The 11237-nt window shown below is 46.2% G+C and overlaps 1 protein-coding gene across 3 annotated transcripts; it reads left to right on the plus strand.

Moving 5' to 3' along the window:
* Nucleotides 1–211: 211 nt before the first annotated feature.
* Nucleotides 212–8775, plus strand: PTGR3 (prostaglandin reductase 3). Of its 3 annotated transcripts, none has more exons than XM_062570058.1 (3): nucleotides 212–640; nucleotides 1157–1290; nucleotides 7016–8775. In XM_062570058.1, exons 2-3 carry the CDS (start codon nucleotides 1178–1180, stop codon nucleotides 7938–7940), a joined length of 1038 nt encoding a protein of 345 aa, XP_062426042.1. In that variant the 5' UTR covers nucleotides 212–640; nucleotides 1157–1177; the 3' UTR covers nucleotides 7941–8775. The 3 variants fall into 3 exon arrangements, with proteins under 3 accessions (XP_062426042.1, XP_062426041.1, XP_062426040.1); XM_062570057.1 differs by having other exon boundaries at nucleotides 212–624; XM_062570056.1 differs by having other exon boundaries at nucleotides 212–1290.
* The last annotated feature ends 2462 nt before the right edge of the window (nucleotides 8776–11237 follow it).

The raw sequence follows: 11237 nt of genomic DNA on the forward strand, positions 1-11237 counted from the left end.
GGCGCCCCGCAGCCGGCAGGCTGGGCCGCAGCGCCGCGCGCGGCCCGCGCGCCTGCACCGCCCCAACGGCCCCAACGGCCCCAACGGCCGCCGCCGCCGCGCGCGCCCCAGCCCCCGCGCGGCGCGCCGCGCCCGCGAGCGGTTGCTAGCGGCTCGGGGTTGATTCGTACCACCTTGCGAGGAAGTGAACGTTTCGCACGGAAGGGGCGGAGCCTCCGCCAGCAGCCAGCGGCTCCGCGGCGGCGGCTAACAACAACATTGGAAGATTCGCCGCAACTTCTCTCCACTCCTCTAACCTTATTGATCTGATCATTTATCGTGCTTTCTTCCAGCCTCTCTTTTCTCCCTCTCTCTCCCTCTCTTTTTTTTTTTTAATAAGGACCATCTCTTTTTGTAAACTAAAGAGCGGGTTGGGGAGGGCGCGAGGTGTTTTTTCTTGTCCTGTTTTTTCCCCCTCTTTTAAATCCCTTAGTCAGACGCAGCGTGCAAATTAAAAGATTTTTTTTTTTAGCAGAAAATACAGCATTTTGTAAATCTGTCCCACGGACAGAGAAGAAAAGGCACGAGACCCCAGTAGCCGCGCTGCCAGGCGGCGGTGGTACGCGGAGGCAGGCGCGCCTGTGTGTACGTGGTGAAGCAGGTCACGCAAACACACGCACACGGGCTTCGGCCGCAGGAGCAGGCTCGGGGCACGCACTGTGTTCAGGGAGGGCGAACTTCGCTCCCGCCTGGCGCGAGTGACGGGAGAAGAGCAGCTAGAGGGGGATCGGCTTGCTGCCGCCGCCGCGGTGTTTCCGTGTGGCGGAGGGGCTGGGTTGGGAGGACGGAGGCAGGCTGCGGCGAGCTACACGGGGCTTTATTTACATACACAAATAGCTGCGTGCAGAGAGTTTCTCCCGCGGGCTTGGCAGTGGCGGGTTTTGCGAGACTCCCTTGAGCTGGTGCTCTGCTGAGCGGGGGAGGGAGAGGAGAGCTGAGCCCGGGCATGAGTTTCAGCGCAAAAAGCGTTTTGCTGAGCTCTCGGGCACCGCGGTGTTGGTGGTGGCGGCAGGAGCCGTGGTGCGCGGCGGCGCGTCCCGCCTGGTCTTCCCTCGGTGGCAGCCGGCCGCGGCCCATCCTGGACATGTCCTACTCGCGTCACTTTCTGGATTTCCAGGGCTCGTCCATCCCCAGCTCCATGAAGAAGCTGGTGGTGACCAAGCTGAGCCAAAACTTCAGGGAAGCGGTCACCCTGCGGCAGGACGCGCCTGTGCCACTCCCGGGCGACGGAGACCTCCTGGTCAGGAACAGGTGAGCACCCCCCGCGGGCGGCCCGGCCCGGCCCGGCTCGGCTCGGCTCGGCCCGGCCGCCGCCGGCCCCCTTCTCGCACCTTGTGGCCTTCCCCTGCACACATGCTCGCTCACTTGGGAGCCAGGCAAGTTGTACCAGCTGCCATCTGGCGACTGTTAATTTAATTTTATTGTTGTTGTTGTTGTTTTGGGCGCCTGGCGCTGCAGTCCGGTCGCCCAATCCACGCGTGTGTGTGGGGGGGTGACACCTCCTTCCCCCCCCCCCTTTCCTTTCTGGCGGGGGCGGGGGTGCTGGCCGGCGTGAGCCGCTGGGGAGGGAAGGAGCGGCGTGGCGGGAGGACCGCCTCGCCGGTGGGGACGGCGGGCCAAGGCAGCGCGCCCGGCTTTGGGAGTTTTGCCTTCAGTGACAGCTCGGGGGGGGGGGGCAGGAGAGGTGTCCCCCCCCACCCCCCCGCGGTGCTGCCGTGCTTGTTACCCCCGTGCAGTCCGCGGCGTGCGCGTGTGCTGCCGCACACCTCCCCGCGGCACCAGCGCGCAGCGGTGCGCGCCGCCGCCGCTGGCCGCGTGTGTCCGCCGGCCGGTGCGGTGCGGTGCGGGCGACCTCGCCTGCTGGGCTGGGCGACTCCAGCCCCTTCCCCCACACACCCCCCCCGGCGCGGCCCTCGCCGCCCTGACCCGAGCTGAGCGGCGACTGAGGAGGCGGTGGCGCGCCCGCACCGGCGGCGGCGAGGGGGCAGGGCAGGGCAGCGCCGCCGCTCCGCAGCTGCGGGGCCGGGCCGGGCCGGGCCGGGCCGGGAGGGCGGCGAGGAGGTGGCGTTTTGCTTAACGGAACACGCCGTAAATCGGGCGCGCCGCAACACGGCTCTGAGGATACGGCGTGCCTTCCCGCCCCCCGCCTTATCAACCTGCTGGTGTCCACCGGCTCCCTCCTTGGTGTCGTCGCTCCTTCAGCTACAAGAAAGCCTTTTAAAGGTCAGAGGTGTCTCTGCTCGCGAGGGGAAGCTGAAGCTCTGCGAACCCCGCAGCAGACTGTGGTCCGTGCAGAAAAGAGCAACAATTTCAGGCTCTTGTCAAAATAGTAATAATACATAACTTGCCATACTCTCGGCTGGAACTTAAAGATGTAGGAAGCACTAAATAGCTTGAAAACAACACTGGAAGTTTATTAACGCTTTGTGTGCCTATATATGTATGTTGTGTGCATATGTAATCTGTGGTGTGTGCCCGTATGTAACATAGGCACATAGCAGAGAGGGGGTAAAGAGAGAGGGACAGGAACTCCTCCAAGAGCTGATGAGAAAGCTTTCTATGGCACTTTAACCCGCTGTTGACATCTCCCGCTAGGACTTCCGAGACCGAAATTCACTCCAAACCTCAAAGTCTAAACCACTGTGTTGCAGCATCCGCAGACGACGCTGACACAGTGCTCAGGCTGGAGTTAAATTCCTTTTTCTTGAAGTTGGCCGAAGGGCGTGCGATACAAACCCGCACGAGCGGTAGCGAGTCTCCCGGTGCAGCCTCCCTGGGTAGCGCAAGGCAGAGCGACGCCGCCGCTTCCCCCATCCCCTCCCCCCTCTCCCCCAGTACTTGCGATTTCTCATTCCCCCACCCCCCACTTTTTTTTTCCTATGAAATCTGAAATTTTATTCATCTTTTATACGGCTTCCTGTGTAACTCTTCCTTTCTTCCTCCCCTCCCTCCCTTTGCTGGGTGGGCTCCGTGGGTGCCAGGGGACGTGCATACCTCACGGTGCGCAGCTCGTATCGGACCGAAGGCAGGAGCTGATCCAGACATCCAGGCAGGCAATTACTGAGTTCTAGCACATCAGCTTAGTGTACACGTTCGTGTATACACACATACGTCCACACGAGTGAGGATGGAGGGGAGGGAGGGGTGAGTGAGAAAGAGATTTAGAGTTCATACGTTTTGTATTATTTGGGGCTCTAAGGCATTTCCTCTGTATTTATTATTATTTTCCGGGGAGTATCACAGAAGACACGAGATCCCTTACTTAAAAACACTTTCCTATATATGAGCTGCTGCAGGAAGCGAGTTCTGAATGTTTCCCCCTCCCTGTCACCCTGGGGAAGCTTATTCCCATCCCGAAAAGATGAGTGTCTGGCTTTATTTCACGTTAGAAAAAATAAACCTTATATCCAACTATATATTTTCTTATAGGTAGAAATATACAATTAAAAAGAATTGACTTCCAAGAGTCCATTTGCAGATTTGTTCATTTTAGTCCCAGTCACGCCCATGAACAGTATTAATTGCTTTGAGCTTTTTATGCAAAACAGTCCTCATTCACCACAGTAAAATCTCGTTTTGGATTTAGGGGAATGGGAAATTAAAATGTTTTGGGTTCCTGTACAGATAGGTATTTTAAAACAACATGCTCTTCTGTTAAGTGTAACTTCTCCCCCCTTTCTTCTTTGGAAAACTAAGACAGCAATCTATATCTGTACGTTTTTCTTTTTTTTTTTCCTAAAAGAAGTAAAAATCCATTTTACCCTTTATTCACAAAGAAATGCTTTAAATCTAGGAATCGATTTAGAACAATATATTTTATCACTGGGATTCAGAGAGGAGGCACGTAAAATCCTTAACGAAGCCATTTACGCTTCCTATGTCCGCTTGTCCTGTTTTCAAGGGGCGGGGGAGAAGGTTCCTCCGTTTTATTGCAGGAGAAGGACGCAGAGAGTATGGAGATTTGGTCCTTCTTAAAAGTTATGTGGGATTTTCAGTATTTTCTTAATGGAGTGACACATTATTTCGTTTCCAAAATACCTGTAACGATTTTCTGTTGGAATGGCATCTCGAAAAAAAGTTATAGAAATAGAAAAGAAACTAAAGGGGGACTGAGAAAGTTTTTGAATCAAGGACTAATGGATCACAGTGTGAAAAGTGGAGGATTATTTCTGCTGTTTGGTCTAAATAATGTTTTTCTTCTTCACCCTGGTTTGGATGACTTTGTCTATATTTAAAGCTGTGGTGCTCTTTTTCAGTGTCTTGTGCTTTGTTGTGGTACGAAAAGCAGCATTTCCTCCCCTCCACGGTATCGTCCTGTTTTTATAATAAACAATACGGGGGGTTCAACACTGTTCAGTATAAATAAAGCGGGTGACTCAATGTGCGTAATTATTTTGGGAAAAGCCAAGCCCTTTTTTTTCCCCTCAGGTCTTTAGATTGTTAGAAATGTTGAAAGCGAGCCCCAATTAGGAGCTTCTAAGTTAAATAATGCATTTTAAATAAGAAATTTTAACAGGACAATATAAAAGATCTGGAAGAGATATTAAAACATACCAGTACTCCGAGTGTTTCTTACTTCTGTACCCTCCTTTTCTCAGTCTCAGAAGTTACTAAACTGATCTTCAAGTTGCTAGTCCTACTTATTCCTACTTTTAAAAGCAAAATAACGTAAAAAACTGCGGCACATCCTCGCACCTCCCTTCTGTCATCTGGAATGACAAGGCAAATTAGGCAATATGTTTTAATTCAGACACTGCGTTTGATCGCTTTAATATGCACGGAATATAAGACATTAAGCAGCGTTAAAAAAAAACAGAGACTTACAATGCGAACAGCAGTTTGAGTTTGCACACAATTAAAAAAAAAAAGAGTTTGTAAGTTTATAAATGGTAAGGAGTGGGGGGAGGCCCGGCTGAAGCGCAGGCCGTACTGATCAGCAGTGGCGCGTCCCGCAGGCCGGGGAGAAGCGGTTCCCGTGGCCCGGCAGCGCGGAGGCAGCGCGTGCGTGTGCGCGGCGCGCACATAGGTGCCCGCCCGTGCCGGGGGCGGGCGGCCCGGCCGCGCGCAGCAGCGCGCAGCGCTTTGTGCCCGCACCGCGCGCGCGGCGCCGCTCGGCCGGGGCCGGGGCCGGGGCCGGAGCCGGGGCCGGGGCTGGAGCCGGGGCCGGGGCCGGGGCGGCCTTGCTCCCCTCCGGCTCGGGCACGACAGCAGAAGCGCGCGTGGCGCGGCGCGGCCGGCCGGACGCCTGGGCAGCTGCGAGACTTCCCCGCGCACAAAGTTTGTGCCGCAGACGGTCATTTACCTGCCTTTGTGCTCGCCCCGCTTGAGCTCAGCGCGGAGGAGCTGGCGCAGCTCCTGGGGGGAAGAAAGGGGTTTCGTTACTGCTGTCGCTGCCGTCCCTCCCCTTCTCCGGGGCGCGACCGCCGCGCAGCCAGCGCGCCCCAGCAGCGCGCCCGCGGTGGGGGGGAGGGTTGCGCGCCCGGGGCCGCGGGGCCGGCCCCAGGGGAGCCCCGAGCGCGGCGCCCCGCTGCCCGGGCCCCGCAGCCCCCTTCGCTGGGAGGCAGGGGCAAAGCCGGCGGGAGGCACAGCTCGCCTGGCTGCTCCCAGCCCGCCTCCCTGGGGTCTGCGGGACGCGGCTTGCCGCGGAAGCTCCTGGTCCATTAGCAGTGTTTATACCTCCTTTAGGAGTGAAGCACGGAAATTACCCAAATTAAAGGAGGATAACAGATGATCTTTTTGTATCTACAAACAGGACTTAGGATTTTTTTGTGTCACAGCTGAACACTGAATTAAAGGCAGAATTAAAAAGGGTAGCAGTCACTTTCACCTATTTTATGCACCTATATGTTTATACATGTCCTTATGTATAGCACATTATGTTAGCAAAAGCTGGAGATACCCCATGCTATACAGAGTGAAGGAAATCAAAATAAGCAGAGCATTTTCAGTTCTTACTCTGTGTGCAAGCAATTTAAAATTACACACGCATAGAATTTGAGCATGTTGCTAACTACGACAGTTAAAAGAGCACTGTTTGCGTACTTCTGCAGCTTTTGCATGGTATCAAGTACATCTTTCAGGTTGTCACTTCCACGTGTAGCAAGACCCCTAGCCTTTTCTGTTGCATGCACTTCTTTTTGACATTTTCTAGTTAACAGAATCTCCCCCAGTCTCTCTTCCTTTGCATGTATAAAGTTATTTTTATGGTCTACAAAAAGTGTTACTAAAATAATCTTTGTGGTTAAGTTAGATCATAACTTTCTTTTTGGCATTATCTCCTAGTGCTCAGTCAAGTTGCGAGAGTGTCCCTATTTTAAAAATTTGGCATCTATTTTCACCTGTTAGAGGTCAGTAGGACTTGATACTCAATCTTAAAATTTTTAGTTCTTCTGCACAAGGTTGCTTTGATGTGTTGCAAGTAATTTTTATAAAGAAAAATATTTTAGTGTTGACATTAGCTACATCAGAAGGCAAATTTGCTGTAGTGACTCCATCAATTAAAAAAATACTTGCCTACAGTAACATGACCTTGCAAACGACATCGATAGTTAATATGATCGTTAGTCATTAACAGTAGTATTATATTCAAAAATGTAAATTTGTTGCCAGAATCAACATATTTACTACTTTGCACATTTTATTCTTCAGTGTTTTCACATCTTTTCTAAAGTAGTCAATTAATTTTCATCCTTTAAACTCATACAGAGTTATTTTTATTTGGCTTAGTTTGGTCAAATGGACTTGAGGAAAACGGGATTTTTTCTTTAAGCAAACTTATCTTTAATTCTAGAACAACAAAATGTAACACACAAAAATTTGATGAAAGTGCTTTTTATACTAATTCAAATATACCAGAAATCAAGGGGGAAAAAACTCTCTTACTTATCCTGTAAGTTTAGATGTTTTTTTTTTCTTTTCATATGACAGAGATTTGATAAGGAATAAATCTTTTTAATACATTTTTGTTTTCTTCTAGATTTGTCGGCATTAATGCATCTGACATAAACTACTCAGCTGGTCGATATGACACGTCAGTTAAACCCCCATTTGATATAGGTTTTGAAGGTGTTGGTGATGTGGTAGCTTTAGGACTCAGTGCTAGTGCTGATTATACAGTCGGTCAAGCTGTGGCCTACGTGAAAGCAGGTTCCTTTGCTGAATATACAGTCGTGCCTGCCAAACAAGCGGTTCCTCTACCCTCTGTGAAACCTGAGTTTCTTACTTTAATGGTAAGTGGCACTACCGCATACCTCAGTTTGAAAGAGCTTGGAGAGCTCTCTGAAGGCAAGAAGGTCCTGGTGACAGCAGCAGCTGGAGGAACAGGACAGTTTGCTGTGCAGCTCGCAAAGAAAGCAAAATGCCATGTAATTGGAACCTGCTCCAGTGATGAAAAGGGTGGTTTTCTGAAATCCATTGGCTGTGACCATACAATCAACCATAAAACTGAAAACGTTGAATCTGTTCTTAGGAGAGATTACCCAGAAGGTGTGGATGTAGTATATGAATCTGTTGGTGGAAAGATGTTTGACTTGGCAGTTAACTCCTTGGCTACTAAAGGGTGCCTGATACTTATTGGGTTTATCACTGGCTACCAAAACCCTACTGGCCTTCAGCCTATTAAAGCAGAATTACTGCCAGCAAAACTATTGAAGAAGTCTGCCAGCATCCGGGGTTTCTTCTTGAACCATTACTTTTCCGAATACAAAATGGCTCTGAAGCAGTTGCTCAAGATGTATGAAAAAGGTGAACTGGTTTGTGAGGTGGACTTTGGAGACATGTCTCCAGAGGGCAAGTTCACTGGCTTGGAGTCTGTATTCCGTGCTGTAGATTACATGTACATGGGAAAAAACATTGGAAAAATTGTAGTTGAATTACCTCACTCTGTCAACAGTAAGCTGTAAAAACAGAACAATGATATAAATCAGAAGAGAGAAAATGGGCACTTTATGCCTCAGAATTACTAGAAACAATTTATTTTCTTAACCTTAGTAATGGATATTATATTAAAAAACAGCATTAAGGTGTTAATAAAAATTTTTGATTTCTTTTCCCCCTAGAAGTGCTTAAATCAGTGGCTGCGGTATGGACTTAATGGGCCTATGTCTGATTCTGTCGCTTAGGCTAGCATGAGACAAGGATGTTGTTCTTGACAGAATAAGTCTTGATGCAGAGGCTGATTTAGTCTGTCGGACTGGTTTGATAAGACTTTATACGTATTTTAGATCAGAAAAAAATCTTTTTTTTCTTTCAGCAATTTTGATTTCTTGATTTAAAAATAAAATTGTTAGAGCAAGACTAAGGAGAAAGAAGCATATCATGTGTTTGCTTTATTAACCTCTTGAAGTTTCTAGAAAAAAAAATCTTGATTTTGGGTCACGAACAATAATCATAATTCAGTTGCATCATGTATCTTAGTAAAATTTCTTGACACAGGAAAAAACCAAATCCTTCAGTTCTAACCCAGCAGTAATAGTAAGAAAAGCAATTTGACTTTTTTTTTAATTACAGTTCCTAACAGTAAATAGTTGTGCAATTTTATTTTTAAATCTTTAACTACAAGTTGTGAGATTATATTGTTTTCTTGCCTTTTCATTTACTACCATTGCTGTTTACTGTTTACTTTCCCCTTTAGTCAGTATTACTGGACTATTGGACTGAGGGTTTGAGCCACATTCACATGTATTCAGGTCCTGTATATTTATTGAACATTTAATAAAGTGAAGAAAGCTATTGAAATGTTTGTACATTTATTCATATTGACATAGCTCCTTTGTAGGTTTGCTCTATATTGTGAAGTTCTTTGACAAGTTATTCTTCATGTGACTTCCCATAATCAAGCTGCTGCTTCTACTGTTACTGAACATAATTTCTACAAAAGCTTTTTTAGAAATAGCAAGACTGTTTTAAATCTGGCGTCACAGTATCCCTTACATCTATAATGTAGCTCAGGAATAGATTATCTAGTGGGTGCAGTTAAAAGGTTTTGTAAAGTTTAGAAAATTAATTCTCACTTAACAGAAACTATTAACAGTACATACAGTGGGAATTCCAGCTAGAAGTATAATATTTTCCAGATCAGTAAAGTATTTTAGACTATACTTGCTCTACATCTTATTCCACAACAAATGTTTAAGATCTGAAAAGTTGATTCTACTGCATCTTTTGAAATTTTATACATTTTTATTTCATTTGAGAAAGGAATTTTGCAGGATCATATACCTAATAATGAACCTACTTAATGATAGACTGATAATGTCTCAGGGTTGAAGGAAAAAGTCCAGGGTAAACTTATTTTTTGGACATTAATCAGGACTGACTGTATAGAACAGAAATTGTTAAAAGTAAAATTTAAGCTCTTGTTACATGTTACTCAGTAGAACAGGTAGTGGAGTAAAGGATTTTAATTTTAGTGAATTCTCATTGTAATTTTCTAGTGCATATGTTTTTGAATCCAGAAGAATAGCATTCAACAAAGAGCTGTCTCTTTCTGCCATATCTTTCTACTGGTTTTAGTTCCACTTTGGAGGTTTTGCGGGAAAGGCAGGATAGCTTGAGTTTTTGTTCCTACTTCTATTCAGGCTGAGCATTGGAACTCTCCCCCCCCTACCAAGGGCTGCTGTTAGAAACATACTTCTTCTCCCTGTACTAGCACAAAGATTGTGGAGTTCTGTGTGTTTTGGATAATTAGAATGGTAGTTTTGGCCGTCCAGCTGAATGCTACAAAGATGCAAGATCTCAAGTATCACACAGCGTCAGAGCGTGCAGAGTTCTCACTGTTTCATTCCTAGGCATGTGGTTCCTTGGTCAATAAATGCATCTGAAAAGAAGGTCAGTTCAGAATCTAGTAAAACAACAAGTATAAAAAAGCACAATCAGTTAGATCTGTGATATGCACAGAAGGATTGCATGGAGTACAAATTCTCAGGTTAAATTCCTTCTGTCAATGTCAAAATCCATCCAAGCGGCCTAATCTCAAAGGTGTTGATCGCTGACAGTCCACTACATTTAGGTATTTCTGAGATGGTGAGTTCCAAGTGTTTTTATCCTAAATGCTTCTGTGTATCAGGGTGCTATCTGAACATACAGCATTCTACACTCTTCTTAATGCATTCCTTGATAAATAACATTTAGTAATGCAACTGCCCCAGGCTCCTTCACTGAGGAAAATAAGGGAAGAGAGGAACCTCTGGAAGGTTCCCATCATATATGTATTCAAACATGACATTTTGTTGTTTCTAATTTTGGCTTCAGGCTTATTATTCAGCACTTTAATACTGATTTCAGCATTAATAAAAAGTTTAAATTTGTTTTATGCAGAACTTGAGTGTCCAGTGTACTCATTTTGTGGCCTTCTCAGTGTTCAGCTTTGGCTATAGCCATTGGGTTTATCATTTTATCAAACACCTACATTAAACTGAAGAGATATCTCAGGTTATACATGATCAGTCTTCCATGAATGAATCCAGAATAAGGAAGGAATTTTTTGTTTTTAAAAGGTAGAAATTATTTCTTTTGGATTGCTGAAAGAACATTTATCAACAGGAAGGGAGGGAGACAGTGTTTCTGAAACATGCAGATAAGGCCTTTCTGCTGAGATTCATAATTTTAGGTATGTGGAAATAAAGTTCTCTTTATTTAAAAGTATATTCTGCAAACTTACTCTTGGGGAAAAAAGGCTGACTTTGAGTAAGTAAGCTATGATGGATTTAAATAATGTTTAAATATTAGATGGATAGGAAAATGTATATGGCATGCACACACTGAGAGGTTTAAATGATGATAGCACATTGAACATACAAGGAAAAGAAATACTGTAGAGTCACAGCAAGGGATTAATAACAATACACTTAATATGCTTGCAAAAAAGGTGTATTAAAAGCTGTGTGCACAGTGGGGACTTAAATGATTAAAAATAATAATACATTTGCCTGGGAAGTACTAAGTATACTATATGTAGAGAGAAGGGATTTAAATAATAATACTATTAATAATAGCAGCTCATCGAGATGTGGTTGCTGCCACTACATCCTAATTTTACCTTTCTAAATGAATTTGCTACAGAAGAATCCAGCATTGTTTGCTGAGGCTAATAACGGAATTTCCCTTTCCTACACACATATGCTTCCACGGAAAAACAACAAAGAAATAGATGAAGAGCTAGCTTTTTTTCCCTGAGTCTGTCACATGTGTGCATACGC

Source organism: Rhea pennata, chromosome 2, assembly GCF_028389875.1.
Source record: "Rhea pennata isolate bPtePen1 chromosome 2, bPtePen1.pri, whole genome shotgun sequence".
Classification (NCBI taxonomy): domain Eukaryota; kingdom Metazoa; phylum Chordata; class Aves; order Rheiformes; family Rheidae; genus Rhea; species Rhea pennata.

Coding starts and splice junctions, on each gene's coding strand:
- PTGR3 (XM_062570056.1), top strand. CDS start 986: ATGAGTTTCAGCGCAAAAAGCGTTTTGCTGAGCTCTCGGGCACCGCGG. Junction 1,291..7,015: donor GACCTCCTGGTCAGGAACAG/GTGAGCACCCCC, acceptor GTTTTCTTCTAG/ATTTGTCGGCATTAATGCAT.